Source organism: Crocodylus siamensis, chromosome 14 (assembly GCF_052110815.1).
Source record: "Crocodylus siamensis isolate JL-2025a chromosome 14, ASM5211081v1, whole genome shotgun sequence".
Classification (NCBI taxonomy): domain Eukaryota; kingdom Metazoa; phylum Chordata; order Crocodylia; family Crocodylidae; genus Crocodylus; species Crocodylus siamensis.
In genome coordinates this window covers 9,796,086-9,821,761 of record NC_143408.1, presented here as the reverse complement: position 1 = coordinate 9,821,761, position 25,676 = coordinate 9,796,086, and the positions used below count along the sequence as shown (strand labels likewise).

Genomic DNA, 25,676 nt, shown 5'->3' with positions numbered 1-25,676 from the left:
GAAAAAGCAGGATTTAGAAGCGAGGCAGCCAGGTCCAAATGATCAATTTAATCAGATTCCTCCCCCCCCTCCCCCATGCTTAGCAAGAAATACTCTGTGTTTACCAGTTTTAAGTTCCCTTCCCAAGAAGCTTAGAGATATTAACTAGTCACTGACTTAGCCGGAGAGGCTCATCACAACCACTGAGCGCAGAAATAATTTAACACTCCCTACTCACTTTAGAACCCATGATTGGATCACCCACACTAAATGAAGTCTATTTTAATAGTTTTACATTTTAAAGCTAAAGCTAGTATTTAGTTAGTATTTGGGTGAAGCGCAACCTTTTGCAAGATTTCCTTTAGCCTCCACAGCATCTGGTTTCTCTCTGTAAAGGAGCTGCAACTTCTCTGGTCCAGATTTTGCTCAGGGACAGAACACACTCATCCCACTTGCAACTGATTTTGGGCACAGCTGGACCCTTTTTATTTTAATTTGCACTTCCACATTTGGACTATGAAACCAATGAAGTTACACTAGGGAGCAATCTGATTCCAGAATTATGAAGCAGCTAAATTGGGCTTTTTTTATGGCAAGGAAGCATAACAAAAAGCCTGGCCTAGCACCCAGTTTATTTTGATGTTGGTAACAGCTGAAACAACAGAACATTTCCTTTATTCCCTGTGCTTGGACCTCCCCTCTGTATGTAATCCAACAGTAAGTACCTGCAGCTTTTTCTGCTCACGCTAGTCATAGTTTTAGAAGAATGTGGGACAATTATAATGTGACAATATTAGGGTATTTTAAGTCAGAGGAAACCTGGTAAGAAGTTTTATTATTTCTGCATGAGGAGACATTTTAACTAGCTGAAAACAGCTTTAAAAGACCAAGTTACCTGCCTCCTCCTCTTTGCTGCTAATGGCCTTTAACACAGCTTAGGCAAAATCATCTCATCCCCACCAGAACAGAAGAGTTTAATGCTCTACTGCCTTTGCAGACAATTACAGCAACATCTAGGAAATAGGCCATACCTACGCTTTATTGAAGTAATGACCAATGCAGATGAATACAACCATGTGTAGAGCATAGGCAGGAGTGCAGCTACAAAGCCAAGAGGTAAATCCTTTAACATCCATTCTACTGAGGGTTGCTATGCTCAAGAACTATTATGACAAACATCAACAGATCTGCAGCAGAAAAGCAAGGGACAGATCTTTGCCTTTACACCACGAACTAGTTTTCAGCAGCAGTTCCCCCAGGAGAGGCAGATACAGGACATACCAGAGAGTCCTAGCTGGACAAATAACTGCTCTCATTAGGTAAGATGCTTTCACTATGGCTTTGAGCCAACCCTTCAAGTCCCACATAAAATTCAGGAGTATGAGTTTCCACTTCATAAACTAAGAATTAAGTCATGCAGCCACTTTCTCAACTCTTTGAAAAAATATAAACCACAAGAATCCTGGCCAGGTGACAGTGGAGAAGGAGGGACAGGGAAAGTCACCTTTAGAAACAAAGGTTTTGCAGGAAGCATCATCTTAACTTATCCCAAGGTTAAGACTGCCTTTTTCTCACATATACCACACTTAAGTCAGGAACTAGTCTCCAATTCTTTGAGAGGAGAGTTTCACTGAAAGAACTGTTTAAACAAAGCAAGGAGCTCAGCTCCCAAAGGGGCCACCTGCTCTTGAAAGCAAGATAAATTTAAGCCTCTAAGAATTTCTCTATGTAGTCTAAGATCATCTCAAATACTGACCACAAAAAACACCCCCCAAAAACCACAGGCTGGTTAGGGCCACACCACAAGGGGAAAGTCCCAGTTCAAATTTGCTAGCAGTATTATTTGCCCCAAAATACTGGTGTTGAGTGCTGAAAGTGCCTCCAGTGTTGAGTCGGCAGGGACTGTGCCCCACGATGTGAAGGAGGGATAAAATGCCTTCACTACTGAATGGGGATTGTGCATCCACTGCTCAGAACAAATGCTTGTTATTAGCCAAGGTTTGTGCAGTAGGAAAAAAAAAAGAAAAAAAGAGAGAAAGAAATTTTCAATGCAGTAGTAAAGTTATGAAGTTCTAAGACTACATGAACCCTCAAGCTTTAACCTCTGGCCTTCTACATGCACAACACAAGAAAATAAATGCATTTGATAGGACATTTTGTAAAGAAAAGCCACCGGGAGTTAACCGCCCTTAAATTTTTATTACATAACCACACACAAACAATCAAAACTGGAATGTCAACTTTCCCGCTCATAAGCACAATTTACAGTTTTAATTTCACTTTGCATCATAAAATCAACTCACTGACATGCAAGATAATATCTGTCAAGTGAGGCGTGGTCTCAAAATTTGGAAGCCATACAGAACAAAATTTTGCTGCAAACTGCTTTAATCATCTTTCAGAAAAGAGACAGTGCTCCCAACTCCCCCATTTGATAATTTCACCTGGTTTCTCTATCAATACATCACTCGGTGTTTACTGCAAGGTAGCAATAGTACAAGAGCTAGTGACTAATGCAAAAGTCGGAGAGGATTTTCTGAAGCTAGCAAGAGACTAATTACTACCCAAACTTGTGATAAAAGACTTCCCATTCAACAAAACAGAAGGTATTATAGTTGTTAGCCCTGCTGATGACAGATATCTGCTACATCAGGTAAAAGTACAATCATTTGAAGATTACAGCTTGCAGCTCAGGAAACAGAGTAAGAGGGAAGTAACAGGTTTGGGTATATTACATACAATCTTACACATTTTAATTAGAGGTCAAGAAAAAAAAAGATTATGCACAAAGGTAATGATGAAAGATAACAAAAAGAAAAATGAAAGATGCTACAGTTCTGCATAAGTCTTACAAAATGTATAAAGTATCTGTTTCTCTACAATGACCAAAACCTTACAAGTGCAGGTATATATACACATGACATGAAAATATTGCTTCACTCACTCAAATGGGTTAAGGAGAGACCTACAGAAAGAGCAGCATGCAAAAAAAACCAACCAAACAAAAAAAATTCTGGGACTAGAGAGGATTTCTCCTTTGGACACTAGCCTACAGTACAAAATGAACCTAGATCTACAAGTTGCAAAAAGGTTTTAAAATCAATATGCTGGCATTTACTGTACAGTAATGTTAATTATTTAACAAAGCCAAGAATAAATATTAAGCCACTTCATACAGCCTGCACATAGCTGCATAGGCATCCATGGTGGCAGAGAATGCAATGCAGACATACTAGATTGTTCCCAAACAAAACAAAATTAAGGACTAGAGAAAGATTTCCCAGGCAGGAAGCAGTAAACTACACAGCCAGACTAACTGCATTTGGGGGATTTATAAGTAATGTTATTCTCAACAGCTTTCTTATGTGTGTGCAGCTACTAATAACCTCACTGTGTGATACTCCATCAGGAGAGAAAACAGAATGTTTGGTAGAATAGTTACCTTCTTAATTTCTCCCCAGTGACTAAAGGGAACATATGGGACTGAAAAACCTGACTATTAGAGAAAACTAAAACTTAAGTGTAGTTATTTCTTCAACTGTTATAATCAAACCCCCATTCATCCTCCCCCACAAAAAAAAAAAAAAAAAAAAAGAAAAATAATATACATTTGAGGGGAGTTTCGTGGGATGATATCCAGCAGCAGATGTTCCACCACAAACATGTCTATCAGATCAGTGCCTACATTTCAAGCCCAGAAGTCATCACATTCAAAGGGAATTTTAGGGATAAGGGAATGTTAGCCCTACAATTAAAGCTCTAGGATGAAAGGAGGAGTTTGGAGACAGGATGTGAAAAAGGAACAGAGGGAGTCACCGAATCACAGGAGATAAGAAGTGCACATAAGTTTCTAACTGAAACACAGACAAAGAAAGGGGCACAAATCATCTAGAGAAGGTCACAGATTCTGACAGCACTGGAGTTTGTTGGATTTCTGTCCGTCGGTGGTTGGTGGGACGCTGATATCAACCACGTTGTTGCCAGGAGATTCATCATGAGCAGATCGATCTGCAATTTGCTTCTGCGAAACAATGCGGTAGATTTCTGTAACCAAGAACAGACTTGTTATAGCCTAGACAGGCATTTCCTCCAGAAAGGTGTATGCAAGGACTATAAAATACTGCCAAGGGAGTTGGTAGAATTCACTGCTGAGGCGAGTTGAATGTAAAATCGGGGAACTGCTACAAGCAATCTAGTTCCACCAACTCTGCTGCTTACCCACCAAAAGTTCCATTACAACCAGAAAAGGCACTCGTTATCTTTATGATAAAAGTTTATATTGCAATTAGGTGAGCACAAAAAAAAGTCTCTTCTAAGCCCAAACATACTTTCTGGTTCTCACCCCACGATATATGGTGCAGGACAAAACCCTCATTCACAGCTCAAAACCATTTTATTTAACAGCTTGCTTATTAGCAGGGATCCAGGTTTTCCATTTCCCATGGAAAAACAGAGTGAACCACAGATTTTACATTTTACCAAAGGCAAACATGGATTCTCGTTTTACCAGAGAAACCCGGAGATTTTGCAGTTTTGCAGAGTTCTCTGCAGTAGCAGAGCTCCAGGCTGCAGGGAGCTGGGAGGAGGGTGGTCAGGCAGGGGGGCCACGTGCACCTACATGGCTTCAGGCAGCCTGAGAGCAGCTCCAGCAAGTGGGAAGGGAGAGGGGAAATGAGACCCCTGCAGGGAGGGAAGATGCTTGGGGCCTGAGGCCCCAATGCGTGGCCGGAGGGTCCCAGCAGGGAGCAGGACAGGGCCATGGGTGGCTTGTCCAGGCGAAGAGGTTGGGGAGAGCCAGCTCCCTGCTGCCATGTGCACTCCCAAGGGGCAGGGGTAGGGGTAGCTGCACCCCCCAGATCTGTATGTGGGGGCAGGCACAGGCTGCAGGCTCAGGCTCCCACCACACTTCCCTCCCCTGGGGCCTCCGCAGCCCAGTGGGCACGACCCGGCGCGGCAGGAAACAGTGGAGTCATGAGCTCCATGCTGCCCTGGTGATGCGCCTCCTGCATGCAGGGCTGCCAGGAGGGCAGCAGCACAGGGTTGCACCTCTCAAAGCAGTGATGCACACAGGAGGCACACCACCAAGGCAACATGGAGCTCACAGTGGCAAAGAGATCCCCGTGCAGCTCCACTGTTCCCTGCCATGCTGGTTTGTGCTCGCTGGGCTGCAGAGGCCCGGGAGAAGGGAAGCAGGGCAGGAGCCCACAGCCTGCACCTGCCCCGTGTACAGATCTGGGGGGCAAGGGTCTCCCCTGTTGCTTAGGAGTGCACACAGTGGCAAGGAGCTGCCCCCCTCCCTTCCGCCACCCAAGCCCACAGGAGGCAGCAGTGGGGAATGGGGGCAGGGGCCTGCAGACCTGGGTTCATAGCCCTGGCAGCTGGGGCCCCCTCCAGCAGGGCTGGGGGAAGCAGGGGCTGTGGGGGGGAGGGTTAATTTTAAAATCATGGATTTTGGGGGGGGGGGGAGTATTAGAGAACTTGCAATTTTTTTAAAATCAGGGAAAAACTAGGATCCCTGCTTATTAGATAATCATGTTCCTGTCCTGTAATAAAAAAAGCCATGGAACTAAACTATAAAAAGTGACTTATTCTGTTCTTTAAGCCAGCTCTTTCTTCTCCAGTGTTCTGCTTGATACAAAGGATATGGTTGATTTTACTACAAAATCTTTAGTGAACTATAAGGTATAAAGATTAGTTCAAAGATCAACCTATACCTAATGGAACACAACCCTGCCTTAACGACGAATGCAAAACCCACAACTTTCACCAGTACTAGAACATACACTGCTCACAACAAAACCACCAGAATCCACAGATCCCACGCATCTATCCCAAACTGCAGCATCGCAAATGCACCAAATGCCTTCATGGAAATTATATGGGTGAAACTAGACAAGAACCATTGTATTTACTCGACTAGAAGATGACCCTGATAAGATACCCTCCCTCAATAGTTAGATACTATATGGGAAATTTACAAATTTGTTGCAACTTTTCAGGTATAGAATCGAATTATTGGATGTCTGCTTTGAGTTTGTTCCCCTCCCGCTGCTACAGCAGAGAAAAGAGATCTGGGGGTCACGCAGCCCCATTGTTCTGCTTCCCCCGCCCCAACTTTTTCCCTTAGCAGTCCCTACCACCTCTCCTTATGGTCAGATTCTGCTCTCCCTACCACAAAGTGAGGAGCTAATTTGAAAACAATAACTTTGAAGTTAAAAATAGCTGTAGCAATCTGCGTATCAACTCAGCATGACTATAAAATCCGTGGCCCACATTGGCTAAACATGTATTATTATTTATTTATTGTTTTTAAATTTTGTGTCTCAAGCCAAATCAGTTCTGAATGCCACTGACTGACAAGAGCTCAGTCATTCAGGTCTGTGTGGTGCTACCATCAGCGAGTATCCTGCCTCCCAAACTCAGTCTTGGGTTTCAGATGCTCCTAAATACATGGCAGGCATGTTATGTGCAAGCCCCAAGCCTGGAGGCCTTGGAGTTCAGATGCAATACAAACTATGCATGATATTAGTCCAAAGCCAAAGGCTCGTGATTTACTGCATAGTTCACTGGGCAATTTATGAAGCCAAATCTTTCCACGTCACTTTGGCATGACAAATGAGCCTGAGAGTAGAAGACTTGATATATACTATACCATTAGTCCCAATGCTGTGAGTCAAATGCATGAATTAAGGATGAGAAACAAAACTGCCATTTATAAGCTGGATTCCTTTTAGTGACTAAGTTCACATTAGCTTCCCCCACCTTACAAAACTCTCTAGTGTGCCATACTTCCAAAAATCCAAAGGTGAAGCCATACCTGTGAGAATGTTCTTGAAGGCTTCTTCTACATTTGTTGAATCCAGGGCAGAAGTTTCAATAAAAGATAAGTTATTTTTTTCTGCAACAAAGAACAAGTAAATCAGACACTCGGGTAACACTTTCAGTTACTATGCCTTTGAAACAAGTTTTTTGTTCTAAAAACTGCCAGGGCCCTAAGTCTTGTCTTCTGTGTAAAGTTGGGAAGAGTCAAAATATTCTTTCAAATGGCCCTTTTATTTTATTAGAAGCACTATTAGCTTCTGCTGTCCCTACCTCCCTGCCCAAGCATCTCCCCCCTGCTTGGCAAAAGGGCCTTCAATAGAGTCCTCCCCTTCTGCACAGTATTATTTCTCTAAAACTTCTAACAGCAGCATGAAACTACCATTGTTTTGTGGTTACCAGCAACACAGATGTGCCTCTGAGGAAAAACACAGGACTGATCCTGTAGACTGATAGTTCTGTAGGATTCATGACTAGGAAAATGCAAGACCTGTATGATTGCACCTCCAAATAACAATAAATCTCTGGAGACAGACTACACTGAAAGGTACAGGAAACTAAAATAAACTGGAGGGTCTTCCCAACCAGATTGTGTACCACCATTGCCATGAGTGTTTAAACACAGGAAAGAGGATTTACAGTATTACCTGCCAAACCAAGACTGAACTTGTTTCAAGAGTTTATAATGCAGAGCCTGCATATTGGGGTGGGGTGGGGGAAGAAATGGATGGACAACAATTTTCAATTCCTGTATCACAAGTGACACAGGCAGTCTGTGTGTGTGTGTGTGTGTGGCATGTAGCAGACTGCAGCAACATATAGGCCAGGGAGCAAAAGGGGCAACAGATCAGGCAGGAGAAGGGGATCAAAGTGACACCCAGTGGGCGCATCCACACATGCAAGCACCTGCACCTGCAGCAGCTCAAACAGAAGCGGTGCAAATTTGACCCGGGGCTTTTTGCCTCAGTGCACGTGCTCAGACATGCACAATTTGCTCCACAATGAAGTGCCACTTGGGGGCAAAATAACCCTGCCTGGCTCCTCCCAGATCTGCAGCCAGGAGGAGCTAGAGCCCAGGGCCAGCACCTATGTTGTCCGCAGCAGTATAAAAAGCTGCCCTGGCAAGTAGTTCAGGGCTACTTGCTCTCAGGAGTTTCTGGGTCCAAGGTGCCAGCTCTGAGCAGGTAGGGCCCTGCCACTGGCCTCCCTAGGAAGAATTCTGGTATTCCTTATTGGAAAACTAAAAAATCCCTGATTAAAAAAAAATAAAAAAATCCAAAAGTCACTCTGTAAAATACCCAAAAATCCATGTTCCTCCACAAGTAAAACAAAAGACCAGTGTAAAGAGAAAAAGACAGAGACAGCAATCAGTTGGGCAATGTTCTATTATTTATTATTATTATTTATATATCTACAGTGTTAAAGCAATGTAGAAGCCTACCAGTGTCTCCATATAATAATAAAGTGAACTCTAAATACATTTTTCATGAATACATGAATATATATTTTGCTGCCCTCCCATAGGGGCTACACCTGCCTGCCCCCACAAGGCCCACATGTCTCACCCCAGCCCCCAATTGCTGCCCCACCCCCCAGCTACCCACCAGTCTCCCCCTGCTTCCCCAGCCCCATCCCCCACTTGCACCCCCAGGCTCCCATAGCTGCCCTCCCCTGCTTCCCCAGCCCCCCCCCCCCCCACTGGCTGCCCCACCCCATCCCCCACTGGCATCCCCAGGCTCCCATGGCTGCCCCCCACCCCCCAACCTCAGGCACCAAAGCAGTGATGCACACAGGAGGCGTGTTAAAAGAAAAAACAAAAACAAAAACCACAAATCCCATTGCTCCAAAAATAGAAAAAAAAGACACTCAAAAAAAGAAGTCTCCACTTACCCTAGAAGCAAGGGCTGGGGGGGCTCTGGGGCCTCCTGGTAGAGCCCCCCCCAGGCAGCACAGGGCAGTGGGGGGCAGGAAGGCCTGGGCTGGGGTCACTGGGGCAGACCCTCTGCCCCATGCCGTGCAGGTAGGGCCCCCAGCGATACAGACAGCAGCTGGACTACCGCTAAGTGCCGGGGGTGGAGGGGGGGGTGTTTGCAGCATGTGGAACATTTTTTCATTCCCACATGTGCCTCTTGCTCTGTCTCAAAGGGGTTTGAGACTCAGCAACAGGCACGTCCACGCTCGTCTGGATGCACCCATTGGGGCCGTGAGGCTTACCTTGTAGCATGCCTGCTTAAAAATGTTGGCTCCCACTGCACTCAATGTTTAAATACCTCAGGTAGATCCAGTGAAAATGGTAGCAAGCAGGAGAGCAAAACACAGAATGCTGGACTTCATACCCAAAGTTTCTGACTCCATTACAGAGGGGCTTATATTGAAACGGTTTAGTATTTCTAGAAAATTTAGCTCTATCCACCAACTTACAATCTTCAGTTCAGGGGCTTTACACTAATAGAGTACTGGTATAAAGACAAGTACATATTTTTAACATTTTTAGGCAAGTGAGTATAAAAGTTCGCAAAGGATTTCTAGAGGTTGTACATTTAATTTTAAGCTTAAAAATTTAAGATGAATTTAATTAAAGTTTAAGAAGTGCATAACAGAGATAAGTATATACCATCATACCAGTAGGAAGGAGGTGGACAAAGCCTTCTTTAAGCAACGGATGGAAATTTCCAAACAGATGTGGCACATGGGAGATTTTAATTATCAGCACATCTGCTGGGAGGGAAACATAGCAGTGCTCAAGCAGTCCATCAAATTCTTGGAAAATGAAAAAGAACTTTTCGATACAGATGGTAGACAGACCAATTATGGGGGAAAACGTCTCAACTTGCTGGCCACAAATAGAGAAGAACCAGTTGAGAACACAGAGGTAGAAGATAATTTGGTTCACTGTGACCACAAAAATGAGAGATTTCAAGAACTTAAGAAGAGGAAGGAAGGAGAGCAACAGAATAAAGCCACTGGACTTCAAATAAGCAGACTTTAACAACCTTGGGGAACTGTGGGACAAATCCCCTAGGAGGCAAGTCTAAAACTCAAAAAGAAACCTTACAAAAGGAAAAACTTGGTTACAGTACTAGAAAAGAGTAGTGTACAGAGGAAAAAACAGGAAAGGCAAAGCCACAATTTGAGATCCAACTGGCAACGGACATAAGAAGCAATTAAAAAGGATTCTACAAGTATGTCAAAGAGAACAAGGGAGACCAAAAAAACCGTAAGTCCTTTACAGGATGCAGAAGGCAACCTAGTTACAGATGTTGCAGAGAAGGCTTAAGTTTTTAATGGTTTTTTTACCTCAGTCTTCAAGAATACAGTTAGCCACCAGAAGGTGAGAGCAGTTGGCAGCAAAGATAGGGAAAGAGACAGCCAGCCTGCAGTGCTCAGCTGTGGCTCTGTGAGCCAGATGAATGGCACTAGGCCGGTCCGCAGGTTCAGAGGGGGCCCCGCACACCAGGACCAGTCCCTACGCAAGACCACAGCCTGCAAGGCTCTCCACAGAACCAGGGGGAGCCCTGCAGGTTGGATGACAAAGCACTGGGGACTGGATCTGGCTCACTGCCCAGAGCAGTGGAAGAACAGAAGTTAGGGATTACTTAGGGACGTTAGGCAGTTAAGTATGCAAGGGCAGATGGGATACACCCTATGGTATCAAAGCAACGAGGGAATTGCAGAGCCACTGACTATCTACTTTGAGAACTTGTGGAGGTGAAGAGAGATGTAGAGAAATTGGGAAGAGCCCAGTGCAGAGCAACAGAAATGATTAGAGGCCTGGAAAGCATGATTTATGAGAAAAAGGTGAAAGAACTGAAGTTATTTAGGTCTGGAGAAAATACGACTAGGAGACATTTAATAACTGTTCAAATACCTGAAAAGCAATGAGAGAGAGGACGGAGCTATAAAGTTCCTCTTAAATTCCAACCTAAATTTCCTCTGTTGCAGGTCCTGGTCCTATTCCCAGCAGCTACGGAGAACAGCCTGATTATAAAGGGTGGTCAAGCATGTGAACAGGCTATCTAAAGAAGCTGTGGACCCTCCATCCCTGGACATCTTCCAGAGGAGATCAGACAGACACTTGGCTGGGATGTTTTAGTCAGGGACAATCATGCCCTTGTAAGGTCACTTCCAGGCCTACTTTCCTTTGATCCTATAAGAACAAGAACAGATCAATACAAGCTCAAACAAGGAAAGCACCTTATCCCACAAGCTGGATTTGAACATTTGGTGGAAGTCTGATCAGCTACTGGTTTTGTTTCAGCACACCTAGCATCTGAGAACAGAGTAAGATGGGTCTATCTTTTAGATATTAAGCAACCCAGGGCTTGAATGGCTGCTGTTTTTGTAAAATCATACCAAATTCTCTTGCATACACAGGTACCTCTTCTCCCTCTGCCCTCCCCAAAAGACACTGGAATTTAAAGAACGCTTTATATATAAAAAAAATATGGTAAAAGTAATTTCTGTTGCTTCTCCTGCAAAAGCAACAAAAAAAAGTTTCTATGCAATCCACAAGGAATAGAACAAGTAGGCTCAGTTCCCTAGCTGCTGCTACTTAGCATCTCATGTGGCCACATCCACTGAGCAATAGCCTAATAACACTGTGCAGTAGTGTGTCAGGCAAAACCCATGCTAATATGCTACTGTGCAGTAAGCATCAATAAAAAGCCATGCGCCAGTGTTACAGTGCAGTCGCACTAGTTACTGCATGTTAATTTAATACTTGGTTATGCAAGTACTAAACTTAATGCACAGTAAATACGGCACATTAATGAACCTGCAGATGTACCTAGTGGGTGCATCTACACAACCTTTACAGTAGAGCAGACCAATTAGGCAGGAGTAAACTAATTAACTTTGCAGCAGCACATGGGTAGATGCCGCCCCAGCTGGCTGGGGCACATAGGTGCTTCAGTATAGCTATACAGATAGCCGATCATTGACCAGCCATATCAGCCGATACCGATCCAATTGCCAATATGCAGCCAGCAGCTTGGAGAGCAGTGTCTAGTTGGTAAGTGTTGGGGTAAAGGAGCATGGGGGAGGGAGACTAAGGCCCCTCGATGTGAGGGAGGGAGTAGGGCTGGGGGCAAGAGCAGATGCTGAACAGCCAGGGCAGGGTGGGATATGGGACAAAGCCACAGCCTGTCCAGGGATGGGCGGGGGCCAGCTCCCACTGCTGCACACCCCCCTGAGGGAGGCATGGGGCATGTGCCCTCCAGATCTGTGTGGGGTGAGAGCAGGCCAAGGGGGGAGGGGGGCTTGAGCTACTCCAGAAAACTTGCCATAGTCCTCCCTCCCCACACCGCCACGTGCCCCCACCCAAGTGCAGCTGCCAGGAAGAGCCCAGCACAATCCCCAGCTCCAGCCCACAGTGGTCACCCACCCTTGTCTTGTACACAGATCGGGGGGTGGGGGGGGACCTGCCCCCCCGGGGATGTGTGCAGTTGTGGGAGCTACCGCTCCCCTCCCCATACCTTGAAGGGACCACAACTCTGTCCCATGCCCCAACCCGGCAGCATCTGCCCCAGTCTGGAGCTCCCACCCTCACCGCAGGGGCCTCAATCTGCCCCACACCCCCACAGACTTACTGGCTAGATGCTGCTTTCCAAGCTACCGGGCTGCACTCCCAGCTGCATGCATGCTGCTGCAGCACACATGCACTCAGCATTTATCAGTGACACTAATCAGCCACATAAGCCAAAAAAAGCCAACTGCCAATAAATATTAATTTTCCTTTTTATCAGTACCGATACAATATGGACCAATGTATTGGGGCACCTATATTGTTTTGCATTTAACACACACACATCTCCTGCATGCTCTCACCTTTGATGAAGGCAGTGGCTACTTTATTCCCACTCATGTTGCCCCCCCCCAACCACAGCTCCTACCTGCAGCCCAGGCCCGTTCTGGGTAGGTGGGGCAGACCCTCATGCAGACAGTGGTGCTGGGCACATTTGGAGCCCCAAAGCACGCTGCTGCCTCAGCACCAGCGGGGCCCTTGTAGCCAAACTCATGGCTACTGGGGGAGAAGCCACTTCTGCAAAGGCGCCTGGTGCCCAGAAGAGCGAAATGTCCTTTGTGTGGCACCTTACCTCACCTGCGCATAGCCCAACATCTCCACGGCAGCCCCAGTGCTCAGGTCCCTGCTGCACACATGGTGGTGCTATGGCAGAGGCAGCAGGAGCTGGTAATGGTCCCTTTGTTGCTGAGCACAGCACCCTCGACTGCTCCCCAGCACCCTCTCCCTGCTTCTGCTGCTCACCAGGACCTGTAGTCTGCCGCAGGCTCAGGCCAGCAGTGGGGCACTGGGACGCTTGCCAGGGTACTCTGAGCATACAGCCATAATTATTGGCTACAGCAACCATAAAAAGCCAATAGCTGATAACATCATTTCTCCTTTTAAATCAATGCCAGTTCGATAGCCAGTCGATCTATCAGTGCAACCCTCCCTGGGAGCAATGCACTCTGGAATTTATTGCTTTGCATTAAATTGCAGCTGTAGATGTGCCCAGTTACTTCAAGGAGAGCTTTTTCTTAATTCTGCCTTTCAAAAACAAGATGTATATTTTATTCTGGAGCACATTTTCATGAGAAAAGATGGTACTAGCATTATGACTGTCAAGAAACCATACCACAACTTTTTTTTTTCTTTTTTGTTATGAAACCAAAGCCCTCATGAGTCAACCTTCAAACATTTTTCCATTCCAGTGTTTTTGTATAGGACCCCTTGAAATAAAACATCAACTGAAAGAGTGCCCTTGCCAGAAAAGGCAGAGCAGTATCTACAACATGCTAGTATGCAGAAGTTAAAAAGCACTAGCTAAGACAACAAAATATATGTGGTCCACAAACCTGCAAAAGCCCGGGCCTCATCAGTGGGTACAGCTCTCAGATGGCGCAGGTCGCTCTTATTTCCCACCAGCATGATGACAATGTTGTTATCTGCATGATCCCGCAATTCTTTTAGCCAACGCTCCACATTCTCGTAAGTCAGGTGTTTTGCAATGTCGTAGACAAGAAGGGCCCCCACAGCACCTCGGTAATATCTGAAGTCATATGGAATACACTGCTTTTATTAAAGGGATTCTACTCAGGATTTACATAAATGCATTTTACAACAGCTTTCAGATTTCTTTAAAAACAACAAAAAAATCCAAACATCAGAACGTATAATTGGGAGGGGAGAAGGAGGAGGAGCTATTGGGTACTGTTATTATTTAAACAGAAGCTGGGCTGCTTCAAAACTGTCCTTTTAAAGAGTAATCAGGTTCCAAAAAGGTAAAACAAAGGAGTTTTTTTAGTTTTTTTCCCCCCTCAAAAAAAAAAAAGTAATTTTTATATAAAACAAGAAAGAACATGGAAACTGCTATTTTATCTGACGTGACAGCATGTCGCACTATTCAGTGTGCACTTCTAAAACAAAAAGAACAATGCTTTAGAAGATAACGTGGTCTTTATATAACATCCTTCCACCATGAAAAACAGATCCCAGTACAATGGTTCGCAACCAGTGTGCCACAAGACCCCCCCTCCCCCCCAGGGATGCCACCATTACCACAACAGCAGCTAGGTAAAAGTGTCTTTCACACCGGGAGGGCTATGGCACATGCACACTCTTATCTGGGTTCTCGGATCATGCTAAAGCAGGCAGAAAAGCCAGCTTGTGCCCCAGCCCTTTCTTCCGCTCAACAGTCCCCACTCTGCGCACACTCCTCCCAGAAACAAGAGCACACGGGACAGTTCCATCCACACCAGGCACCTTTCTGGGAGATGCTGTGCAGGTGACACCAGGAAGAGCTCTAGCTCAAGTGGGCTCTCCTGCCTGCTTTAGAAACCTATCAGAACACACTCGTGACACGGGCAGTGGCACAAGTGCTCTCTCCTTTCCCAGTGCCTTGTGCACAAGGCAGTTTTACCTGGTGGCAGCAGCACCCAGTTGAGAACCGCGGAGGTAAACTGGGACAGCAGCAACAGTGGTTGTGAACCAGGAGCATCGCTGAATTCAGAAAAGTTGGGGAGGGGTACCATGACTTGAAAAGTGTAGAAAACCACCATCTTAGGAAAACACCAGTATTTACTGAAGATTTTTCTATTCCCCGATTCTTTTTCTCTCTTTTTTTTTTTTTTTTTTTTTTAAATTAAAAAATGAGGATCCATGGGCTACCTAGGCCCTATCCCTTGGCCTTTTATCCCAGGAGCCAATTTGCTCTTTCAAAAGAGACCTGTTTCAACAGCATTTCAATTCAGTTTCCTTCATAAAAGGTAGATGTTTAAATGTTTGCAGTAGCAGGTAAAACTGGGAAAGGTCAGAAAATGCTGAGAAAAAAAAAACTGGCAACTGGGGAAGTGGCAATTTCTAACTGCCATTCACTCTGATGTGTGAAGAGAGATATTTGCAAGAGCAGTCTCATATGAGACTTGCCCTTCTCCCACCCTCATCTTAACACAGAATTATTTGTGCAAGACTTGGGTACAAGGACCAAACACTATACTACCAGTACATATCCGACACGCTGTAAAAGGTCCATCCAATCAGAATCCTGCACTGGACGGCCAGCATCCCAACCATACTCATTTTCTTCTGTCAGTTCGTATTCCTCCAGTCCGTCTCACATGGAAGACAATGACCATGGGTAAAATTCTGAGGATCTCAGAAACAGGTATCTAGGGGAATGTCCTTAAATGTCTAGAAACCAAAGGTTTTCAAAGCTGGCTTCTACCTTCTGACCACCCAACTTAAAAGATACTTATGACTCGATCTTCAATAGGAGTGCACCAATAGATTTTTTGGGCCGATACAGATGGCCAATTATTAACAAGCCATATGAGCTGATACTGAGAACAATTGCTGATATGCAGCCCAGCATCTTGGAGAGCAGCGTTCTGCTGGTAAGTCTGTTAGGCAGGGGAAGAGGAGTGGGAGAACACATTAAGGCCCCTGCAATGAAGGAGGGAGTGGGGCTGGGATTGGGGCGGGGGCAGGAACTGCCCAGCTGGGGCAGGGGACAAAGCTGACTGCTTGTCTGGTGGGTACAGGGGGAGGAGGATGACTGCTGCCACTGTGCACACTCCTAGGGAAGACATGGGGTACATGCGTGCCCTCGGATGTGTGTGCGGGGTAAGGGCAGGCTGCCACTGCTGCAGACTGGGGAATAAGGTAGGCTGCCGACACCCCAGAATTAGCCAAAGCCCCCACAATCCCTCCCTCACCAGCATCGCCGCCTACCCTGACCCAATCCTCCTGCCAGGAAGAGCCCAGCAGTACCCCCGGCCCCAGCGGCAGCCCACCCCTACCCCACGTGCAGATCTGGAGGGCACACACTCCCCGTGTCTCCCTCAGGGGTGCACACAGCGGCAGAAACCCACCCAACCCCCACCCCCAGACGCCACTTGTGGCTCCATCCCATGCCCTGCTAAGGTAGCACCTGCCCCAGCCCCACTCCTTCCCTCACATGGGGACCTCGATCTACCCCGCCATCCCCCTTCCCTCCGCCACAGACTTACTGGCGGGACACTGCTCTCCAAGCTGCAAGACTGCACTCCTGGCCACATGAACGTGGCATTAAAAAAAAGTCAGCAACATTATCAGCCACATCAGCCAAAAAAAAAGCCAATTGCTGAGAACATCTATTTTCCTCATCAGTGCTCATACAATATGGACTGATGCATCTGTGCACCTCTAATTTTCAGAGGTACTATACAATCATAGTCCCAAAGACTTAAAAACAAATTTGTGGTTGCCCAATAACCCTAACAATCAGACACAAGAATCAAGCCGGATAGTCAAATCCCCACCTTTTAAAAGTTTTTTGGCCAAACATCAGAACCAGATGTCTTCAGCACATGCCCAGTACCCCCTAGCAAGGAGCCACAGGCAGGGGCAGCAGGTGCGGCAGAGCCAGGTACTGCCTAGCTGCAACTTCCCTTCATCCCCACAAACGGGCTGGGGTTGCAGATTTTTCCTGTGCCCAGATCCCACCACCACAAGGAAGGAGGTGCTGGCCCCTCCCACAGGGGTCAGACAGGGCATTCCCACTGCAGCAGCAGGACTCTCAGTCCCACTCTGCCCAGCTCCCCCACAGCAGTGGGGCTGAGGCAAGGAGACCGGCTACCCACACCTCCTGCCATGTTTATGCCACCATGGTCCAGGACATCCCAGGGGGCAGCGCATAGCAGGGCTGCGCAACAGGGATCCTGGGAGGGAGCATCAGGACTGTAACAGGAGCCTCAGGAACACCCAGGGGCTGCAGTAACCACACGAGGGGCTGGCAGCAACCCCTTACACCCAGTGTCACCCGCTGCAGCTGCCATGACACCTCCTCAGGTGGAGCCAGCCATGTGCTCAGCCCCATTGCGGGGCTGGATCAGGCCTCATGTGGCCCCGGTGCCAGAAGCAGGAAGGGACCAAACTCCTGCTTGCCTGGGGAAGGCTTGGCCCAGCAGCACAGAGGAGCCTCCCAGGTCAGGGCCACAGTGGCACAAGTGCAGCAGGAGGCACAGGGAGCCCATCATCTAGCCTGGGCCCTGCTGCTGAGGTGGGGCTGCGAGTCTCGCTGCTGTGGCAGGAAGGCCCTGTGCAACCCCTGGGGGGTCACAGCACCTCCCCTCCCTCTCCTTGGGTTCTGGGCACAGGTGAGGTTCCCTGACCATGGGAGTGAGGGGAAGCTGCAGCTCCTCAGCTGGGCAGCCTGACCCCCTAGCAAGTCAGCCACATCTGCCACCCCCAGCCCACGGCTCCACGCCAGCGGTTTGGGCATGCACAGCACAGGGCACATGGTGAAGATGCATGTGGCTGGGGCCATAGCCATCCTGCTAGATGTCACTGAACTAGGCATATGCCATCAGTTATCCATTTAATCAAATGAATATGTTTAAAAAAAAAAAAGAATGACATTTACATCCCTAATGGAGACTAATGATATAAACATTCAAGGTTTGAAGGCAACCCATCAAGGCAGCAAAAAGATTAAGAATTTTTTGGGATTTCAGATTAACCTCATGGGAGGAAAAAAAGCAGCAGCTATTTTTGCTTTGTTGGAATGAGACTGTTTTAAAAAGTTCTTCTTTGCTTCCATCTAGATTTTGTTAAGACTTAAAACTATTCCTTTCTTTATGATGCAGGCAGATTACGGGTGTGGCTTTAAACCTGAGATCTTTTTTCAAGCATCACTACCAATAGTAGAAGTGGTGCTAGCAACCTGAAAAGAAAGAAAGAAAAAAAATTGTGGTGCAAAGTAGTGCTTACGCTGAGGTGATGGCACGGTATCGTTCCTGCCCTGCAGTGTCCCAGATCTGTGCTTTTATCGTCTTCCCATCCACCTGGATGCTCCTGGTGGCAAATTCCACCCCAATGGTGCTCTTACTCTCCAGGTTGAACTCATTGCGTGTGAAACGTGATAGGAGATTACTCTTCCCAACCCCAGAGTCTCCAATCAACACAACTGAAAACAAACAAACAAAAAACCCACTGTTTCCAAATTTCTTAGGTTAAGATTTATTGAGGGAGTTACCTATACAGTCTCTCATAGCAGGAAAATAAACTTATCAGTGAAGCATCAAAAAACCCCTTAAACCAAGGACCTGCCCCACTGTCTGTATCAGTGGTGGCTTCTGAGGCAGAGCCATTAACATCGGTACCGCTCCCCCATTGCCAAATTCCAACACCCACCGACAGCCCTGCAGGCTGGATGACAGCCTGGCATGCCACATTACTACAGTGCAAGTGTTTGCCCCACAGCTGGATGCAGCACACATGGGTCTCTCCACAACCAGATCCAGCCCCACACTACTCATCCAATCCCCAGGACCAGAAGGCTGAGCAACACTGATCTGTACAAATCAGTTTTTCTTTTGTTACAAGAGTCCTTAAAGTAAATGATTATTTGCAATCTGATTAGCGCATCATGCAGTACATATTTCATTCTAATAACATTTCTGATCCACAGGGACAAAAGAAATTCACATAAAGGTCAGTAATAAAAAACGGAGTCCATACAATCAAACGTTTGCCTTTATGAACAAGATCCGAAACAGACCCACTTTCCACTTTAGAAGTTCATTGGAAAAGGCAGTTTCTAGAGGGCTTTACTGTTAATTGTGAAAGACTGAGAGAAACCCCTGACTCTACAGAGCAATGTGCCAAACAAACAGAGAAATGACATAAGTAAATATACCTTCAGTGCAACCACAGTCCACAAGTTTTATCAATTTTACCAAAGAAAATTACAGCATGAAAAAAAAATGTATTGGCACAAAGTACACATCTAGTACACATGCAACATTACAATAACCGAGATTATCCGAGGTAATCATGCTAGCAACATCCTGGATCAAACCAAAGGGAACAACAAGCACTCTCAGTGAATGGCCTTTAACTCTGGAATGCACTTCCTGTTCCTGTTCACTTCAGCACAGATCTGTTGATCTTCCTACTTTATTATAAGACCTGTTTTTACAGACATTTCCTGAAGGCAAGCATGGATGGGCTGCAGGCAGCGGGCAGCACTGGTTTTAGAGAAATCCAGGGTATGAAACACTCAGTTTGTAAGAATGTACTCCCAGGCCACAGGATGGACACCATTTGACGAAACTAACTACTGCTTAGGCTTGAAATCTTTAGTTATTCTTCACAACTCTACTACAAGCACTTTCCAGCTTTACACTTGCCAGCACTTATGCCGTTTCCTCAAACCAATTTAGCTATTTTAAGAACATAATTCCTCGAACGCAATTTCTCTCTGGTATACTTCCTTTCTCCTCATTATAGTGTGCTAGTTTACCTTGGACATTTAAGGCATTTACAGACGTGCTCCATGAGGTCGGGCAGGGGCGGGGAAAGGCACCCCAGAGCATCACATGCATCAGAGTCTCCATGCTGAAAAATGGCAGCAGGGGCACGACCTAAAGGTCAAATGAGCTTTACACATAACACTGGAGTCTGCTGGAGCACAGTAATTACCATGCTCCAGCAGACTTGATTAATCAAGCCTGCTCCAATGTGCTGCAATTACAGTGCGTTGGAGTAGCCTTCCTGCATGTGTATAGGAGCCCTTATAGAACAATCACTACGGCATCTGTGTACTAAACATAGTACAATAGGTGGACCAAATAATTAACCAAGGATGTTTGTTGGGTAAATTATTCATTTCTCATATTCCTGTGTTTTGGTATTAAATCATAAGTTTTGCATGGGATCAAAAACTGGTCTGAGCAGCACATGCGCCAACTCCCTTCATTGCCTGTTTCATATCTTGGGATCCCACAGAGACCATATTAGCAAATTAACACAGTTGTTTTGGAGACAGAATAATAAGCCTGTTCCTGAAATTAATCTATGCTCAGACAATAAACGACTCCGAAGCCTGAGACCAGAAGGCAAGTCAAAGCAGAAAATAATTACGTTATGCAAGAGAAAGGCAGCTGTATGCTGGAGAAACCAAATTACTCATTGGGCACTTGGTTCAAGCTAAAGTAGAAAGAAATGCAATAGTCCAGTTTAGAAGTGGACTACTTTTACCATGTGACTTCACAGATTACTTTAGGGAGATCCTCATTCAAGAGATAATGGAAACCAGCTTTTCTCTGGCAGTGGGAGATGCGGTTACTGACACCAAACTGATGAAAAGATAAGTTTCAGATACTGCATCAGACTGCTCCAGTACAAACACTGAAACCTGGCTAGTGAAAATCTGAAAGGCAAATAGCCTGGCCATATGAACACACATCCCAATAGTAGGGCTGGGAAGGTGATACATGATACTTAAAAAAGAAAAAAGAATCTAAGTGCAACATGTCTGGATAAGAAAATCCATTTTTTTCCTTATAGTTTTACACTTAATATTTCAATGCTTTTTTTTTCCAGTTGCACTAATTTGAACACAATAAACAATACTAGAGCAAGTTTCCAGTCTGAACTTTTAGAAGTATACCTAACTTTAAAAAAAAAAATGAACACAAGGCTGCTAAACTGTGATGGATGATATAAAGTGTTTCTATTATTAATAAGCCTACCTTTATTAGAGAAACTTAAATTCTAACTAGACTGGTTTATGCAATTTCATAAAAGCTGGAAGCGAAAGCATACCAAACAACCAATAGTTTCTTTACAGTCAGCACTTTTTGGCTTATACAAGTTGAATATTTTTAAAACATTTTTTCTGCTAATAAACAGTTTTCTTGTAAGGAGAAAATAAATTTGAAGTTTGCAGCTTGATGGCTACAGTATGTTACCTCAGGGACTTTTAGGGGTATTACAAAATATTACAGACGATATAATCAGCTCTAAAAAGACCAACCTCAAAACCTTTTTTACGCCATTTATAACTCAAAGCAAAAGGCTATCTTTTTAAACTGTCCACAGTGCCCAACACTCCCAATTCATTAAAAGCCGGAGTCAGTTCTTTCAGCTTTGTACATTAACAACAAGAGTTTCAAGAATGACCCTTACTTGCCGTTTTAATTATTCCCTTCCTCCTGATGCACAGACTCCAGCTTGTTCTTCTACTGCAGGGCTGTCCAACTTCTAACCAGCCAGGGGCCAAACGTTCCATGAACCACACACCTGTGGGCTGCACAGTGCCACCTGCTAGGGCACAAATGGCCAGGCCAGTTGCCTCCCTCCCCCACACTACATACGTGCACCCATTCCCACTGTTACACTGTGCACCCGCCACTGCCACCTCAGCTTCCAGGGCTCTGCTGCGCTGTGCTGCACTGCTGTGACCCTGGGGCACAGCCAGGCAGCACAAGCCAGAAGACCGTGTTGCAGCTGGAGTGATGGGGAGAGCGACAGCTGGGCAGGAGCCCAGTTGGACAGCTGTGTCCTACAGCTGGCTGTGCTCGGCAGTGCTGACTATGGATAACATTGTTTTGGTAAACAAAAAACCCAAAGGGATCTAACTGTGAAGATGCTCAGACAGGGAAGCTGGTAGTAAGGACATGAACTTAAAAAATAATACTAAAAAAAGAGAGGGGGGGGGGAGGTTATAGTCAGCTGGGGGGGGGGGGGTCCTCCCCAGCAGCTTTCTGACTATAACCTCACTTATAATCTCAATGTAGGGCCGTCCCACTTCTGTGGCTGGGGGCCACAGCCCCCCACACCTCTCCCTACGGCACCATGTGCTTAAGCAGCTCTTTGCGCTACACTATGCACCTAGACAGATAGCACACCCCTCCAAGTATGCAGCACCCCACACCACCCGGCCAGTTCACCAGCCACAGGCTACACCTATTACTCTATGCTTCCCCCTGAGAATCCGGAAGGAAAGGCCATGCATGCCCCTGGCTGCTGTTGTGGCCAGGGTGATGGGGAGAAGGGCAACCAAATAGAAGCTAAAGCCAACAGATTAACCCCTCACACGCTGCACATGGCCTCTGGGCTGACAATTTGGCAGCCCTGCCCTCAAGCATGATATAAAATTAAAATTAACTAATATCAAGTCTGTTTGTAGGGTATAAGCGACATAAAGGTCTTCTATCTCTTCTACATTCCTACCAAAGGCAACCACTGCCATATATATAAGATGACCACTGACTCGAGTATTGTCTTCCACGTAAGGAACCTAAAAACTGTTGTGTAGCAATAGACCACACAGAACTTCCTCATCTATTTGATTCTTAGTATGCATATTTCTTTAGCAGATACCGCTCACTACACAACAAGTCAACTTTACATGTAGCAACATCCAAACAATCTTTTCTTGACGTGCTTCTCTCCCAACGCCATCTTTTTTAGACTATGTAGCTTCTAGAACAGAGCTAGAGAACTCATAAAGCTGCAAGAGAAGTCAGAAGCCAAACAAAAAATATCACTTGACCACTTTTTCAGTGTACCCCTTGCTATTTAGTGCCTGCAGGAAGAAAAGAAGGAAGATGGTTTTGTCCATCCCTGCATTACTGCCAGAAACAGACCATGCAGAATCCCAGTTGTTCTCATATAGTTACAACCAGCTACATGACGCCTTGTTGGATCCCCAGAGACCTGCTGCTGGAAACGAGAAAGTTTTAACTCTATGACCGGGACATATAAAGCAAACTTTCCCATGTTATTATTTAAGCACTAATCTGGCATATAGGAGACAGCCCCCAACTTCTAAATCCCCAATTCATCTTGATGGGACAAGGTTTCTCCCCCCACACCTTTCATTTATGCTAACTATGGCAAATACTTAGTAGTACAAATAAAGAAATAATGACCCCTGCCCAAGGAGTTTAGTATCAGATCCCAATTTAGATTTTAAAAAGTTACATTTTACAGGAAGAGACAAGGACTTCTTAGAGTAGTATCTTTTATTGAACTAACTGTATAGTTGCCTCTTGCTTAATTCCTGGACAATCCGAGCTACAACATCACTAACGCTACCATAAGATGTTATAGTGTTATGGTTCTTTAAAAAGAGCTAGTATGTGCTTACATACATATACACACATGCATGCACGCATGCAATTTTTATAGAAAAGTAACTTGTTTAATCATTCCTGAAAGGAAAAGAATTATAAAAAATATCAAACTTTTACGTTTCAGGACACTAAGTTAGTTGGAAGGTTAATAGCCAATAGTTGATCTAGACAGGATTTAGTACCACAACCTGGCAGCTTCATACTGAAGCCAGCTACACGCAATTTAAGGGAGGTGGGGAAGAAGAAACATTTTTTCAATAATCAGCTACTCTTAGGACTGGAGAGTTTGCTCTCATTGGGCTCCTATACACATGCAAGGAGCTGGCTCTAATGTGCTGGAAATCCTGGATTAATCGAGTCTGCTGGAGAGCAGAAATTACCATGCTCCAGCAGACTCTAGCATCATGTGTATGTGTCCCAGCACTGAAAAATGGAGGTGGAGTGCTTTGAACTAAAGTTTTTGTTCAAAGTGCCCTGCCGCCATTTTTCAGCACAGGGGATGCAGACATGTGATGCTTGGGAACTTTTAATTAGCATGGCTTCCTTGGGGTGGGGGGGATGAATCTGCTTTAATTAGCATGTATAAAAATGCCCATAGATACTAAACAAGGAAGCAGCAGCAGGGGTGGAGGTTTCAAGTTTTGGGGCATCTATTGTTTCTCACCCACGGGTTGTTTACCATTGATTGTAGGCTGTCCTGAACCCAAGTGGGGCAGAAAACAAACCTAAATAATAAATACATTATAAAATAAGTAGGCCATGCAGGACAATATATCTGAAGTGAATATCCAAGTAGCAGACACAGTGAAGTATTCATTTTGGAAGAACTGCTCATTCTTCTTACTGACAGCCAAATTCACATGCATAAACCTAACTACAGCAGTTCTCTTGGGTAACTGGAGCGAATGGCACATGGAGATGCTGTCACCACTCGCCTTATTTTGCTAGAACAGTGCATGCTACTGAGGACACGGCACTGCTGACCATCAGCATTTCCGTCTCACAGGAAGCTCCTGTTAGCCGTGCTAAACAACATGGAGCATGCAAAGCCAATGACTAGGGCTCCTACCACTGTACAGCTAGTGCTGGGGAGTTTGCCAAGCAGGTTATTTTAAGGAAAAAGACAGATAAAAAAAGATTTTTTAGAACTTCAGAGCATCCACCTCAAATGTTTTCTGGACCTCAGACAGGATGGCCACAAGTCTCTAAAAAACAATAAAGCCAACACTACAAGTGATTACAGGCGTCAGAAAATAAATTAACTCCACATTAAAAATATTTACCATTAAAAAGGCAATTCCAGTTTATAACTGTCCAATGGTGGGAATGCTGCAAGTGTACATGGATGGGGACCTGAAAGTAACTCCTGGAAGCCCAAAGTAAGACTGGCAAGGGTTTTTTCTATGCTAAACCTCATTTTTAGTGACTGTCTTTGGTTTAACCACTTTGGCAGAAAGTCCCACACTTAGCCCAAGGTCACTTTCTGCACCATTGGGACAAGTGGCGAAACAGGCTTCGGAATTCACTCACTACCGAAACGTGCATTTGTTTCGTTAAAAACATGTCCCTACGCCGAGACGAGGGCGACCCTGGCAGCAAGCGTCTTTTCTCTCCCCGGAGCCTTCAAAGAGGAGCTTCTTCCGCAGCAACTTGCGGGGTTTTTCCTCCGAAGTTGTTGGGAAGAAGCCCCAGGGAAGCAGGCGGGAGCTGGGGGCGCTCGGGCAGGCCCAGGTACGCGAAGCAGGGCTGCGCTGGGGGCTGCCCGCCCTCCGCCGCACGTCGGGGGCATTGCGGACAGCGACGCCCACAAGCTGCGCGCATTGCACGGCCAGGCCCGCGGGCCCTGCCCCTGCCCAGGCCGGAGCCGCCGCGGACAAGGTCAGTGCCGCCCCCCAGGGCAGGGCCCGGCCCGCGTCAGGGCGGCGGCGCGGAGCTGCGGGGCCCGGGGGTGGCGGTGGGGCGGGCCCGCTCCCAGGCGCCTTCCTGCCCCGCCCCGCCGGCCCGGCCGCGTTACCTTTGAAGAGGTAGTCGTACTCGTCGTCCCGGGTGCCCATGGCGATGGCGGCGGCCCCGCTCCTCGGCTGCCAGGCACCGACGCGGGCCGAGCTGTGGGGGGGGGGTGGAGGGAGCGCTGCCGCCGCCTATCAGCAGTCGCCAAGGCCCCCGGCGGGGCGGGTCCGGGGCGGTGCCCGCCGCCGCTACCCAATGGGAGACCGGGAGAAGCTGACTGATAGGCGCAGCAACCTATGAGGCGCGGACGGCGGTAGGGGCGGGCTCTGGCCGCTCGGGGCAGGCCGCGGCGGGGATGTCAGCTGGGGCCGCCCCGTAGCGGCGGGCCCAGGGGCCTGGTGAAGGCCCAAGGCCGCCGCGCCCCGTCCCGAGGGCCTAGGCCGCCCGGCTCAGCCCCGCTTGTCCCCGCCCCCGAGTTCTGGCTGCGCCTGGGCCTGGGGCCTGCTCCGCGCAAGGCTGCGGCGCCG

The 25,676-nt window shown here is 46.5% G+C and overlaps 1 protein-coding gene across 1 annotated transcript; it reads right to left on the bottom strand.

The window, feature by feature from the left end:
• Nucleotides 1–438: 438 nt before the first annotated feature.
• Nucleotides 439–25,374, bottom strand: RAB11B (RAB11B, member RAS oncogene family). The gene is made up of 5 exons (XM_090028071.1): nt 25,214–25,374; nt 18,047–18,242; nt 13,654–13,847; nt 6,797–6,877; nt 439–4,023 (listed from the first exon to the last, which is right to left on the bottom strand). Exons 1-5 carry the CDS (start codon nt 25,251–25,253, stop codon nt 3,878–3,880), a joined length of 657 nt encoding a protein of 218 aa, XP_089884197.1. The 5' UTR covers nt 25,254–25,374; the 3' UTR covers nt 439–3,877.
• Nucleotides 25,375–25,676: the final 302 nt, after the last annotated feature.

Coding starts and splice junctions, on each gene's coding strand:
- RAB11B (XM_090028071.1), bottom strand. CDS start 25,253: ATGGGCACCCGGGACGACGAGTACGACTACCTCTTCAAAG. Junction 13,848..18,046: donor TACCGTGCCATCACCTCAGC/GTAAGCACTACT, acceptor ATATGACTTCAG/ATATTACCGAGGTGCTGTGG. Junction 6,878..13,653: donor TGAGGCCCGGGCTTTTGCAG/GTTTGTGGACCA, acceptor TCTTTGTTGCAG/AAAAAAATAACTTATCTTTT.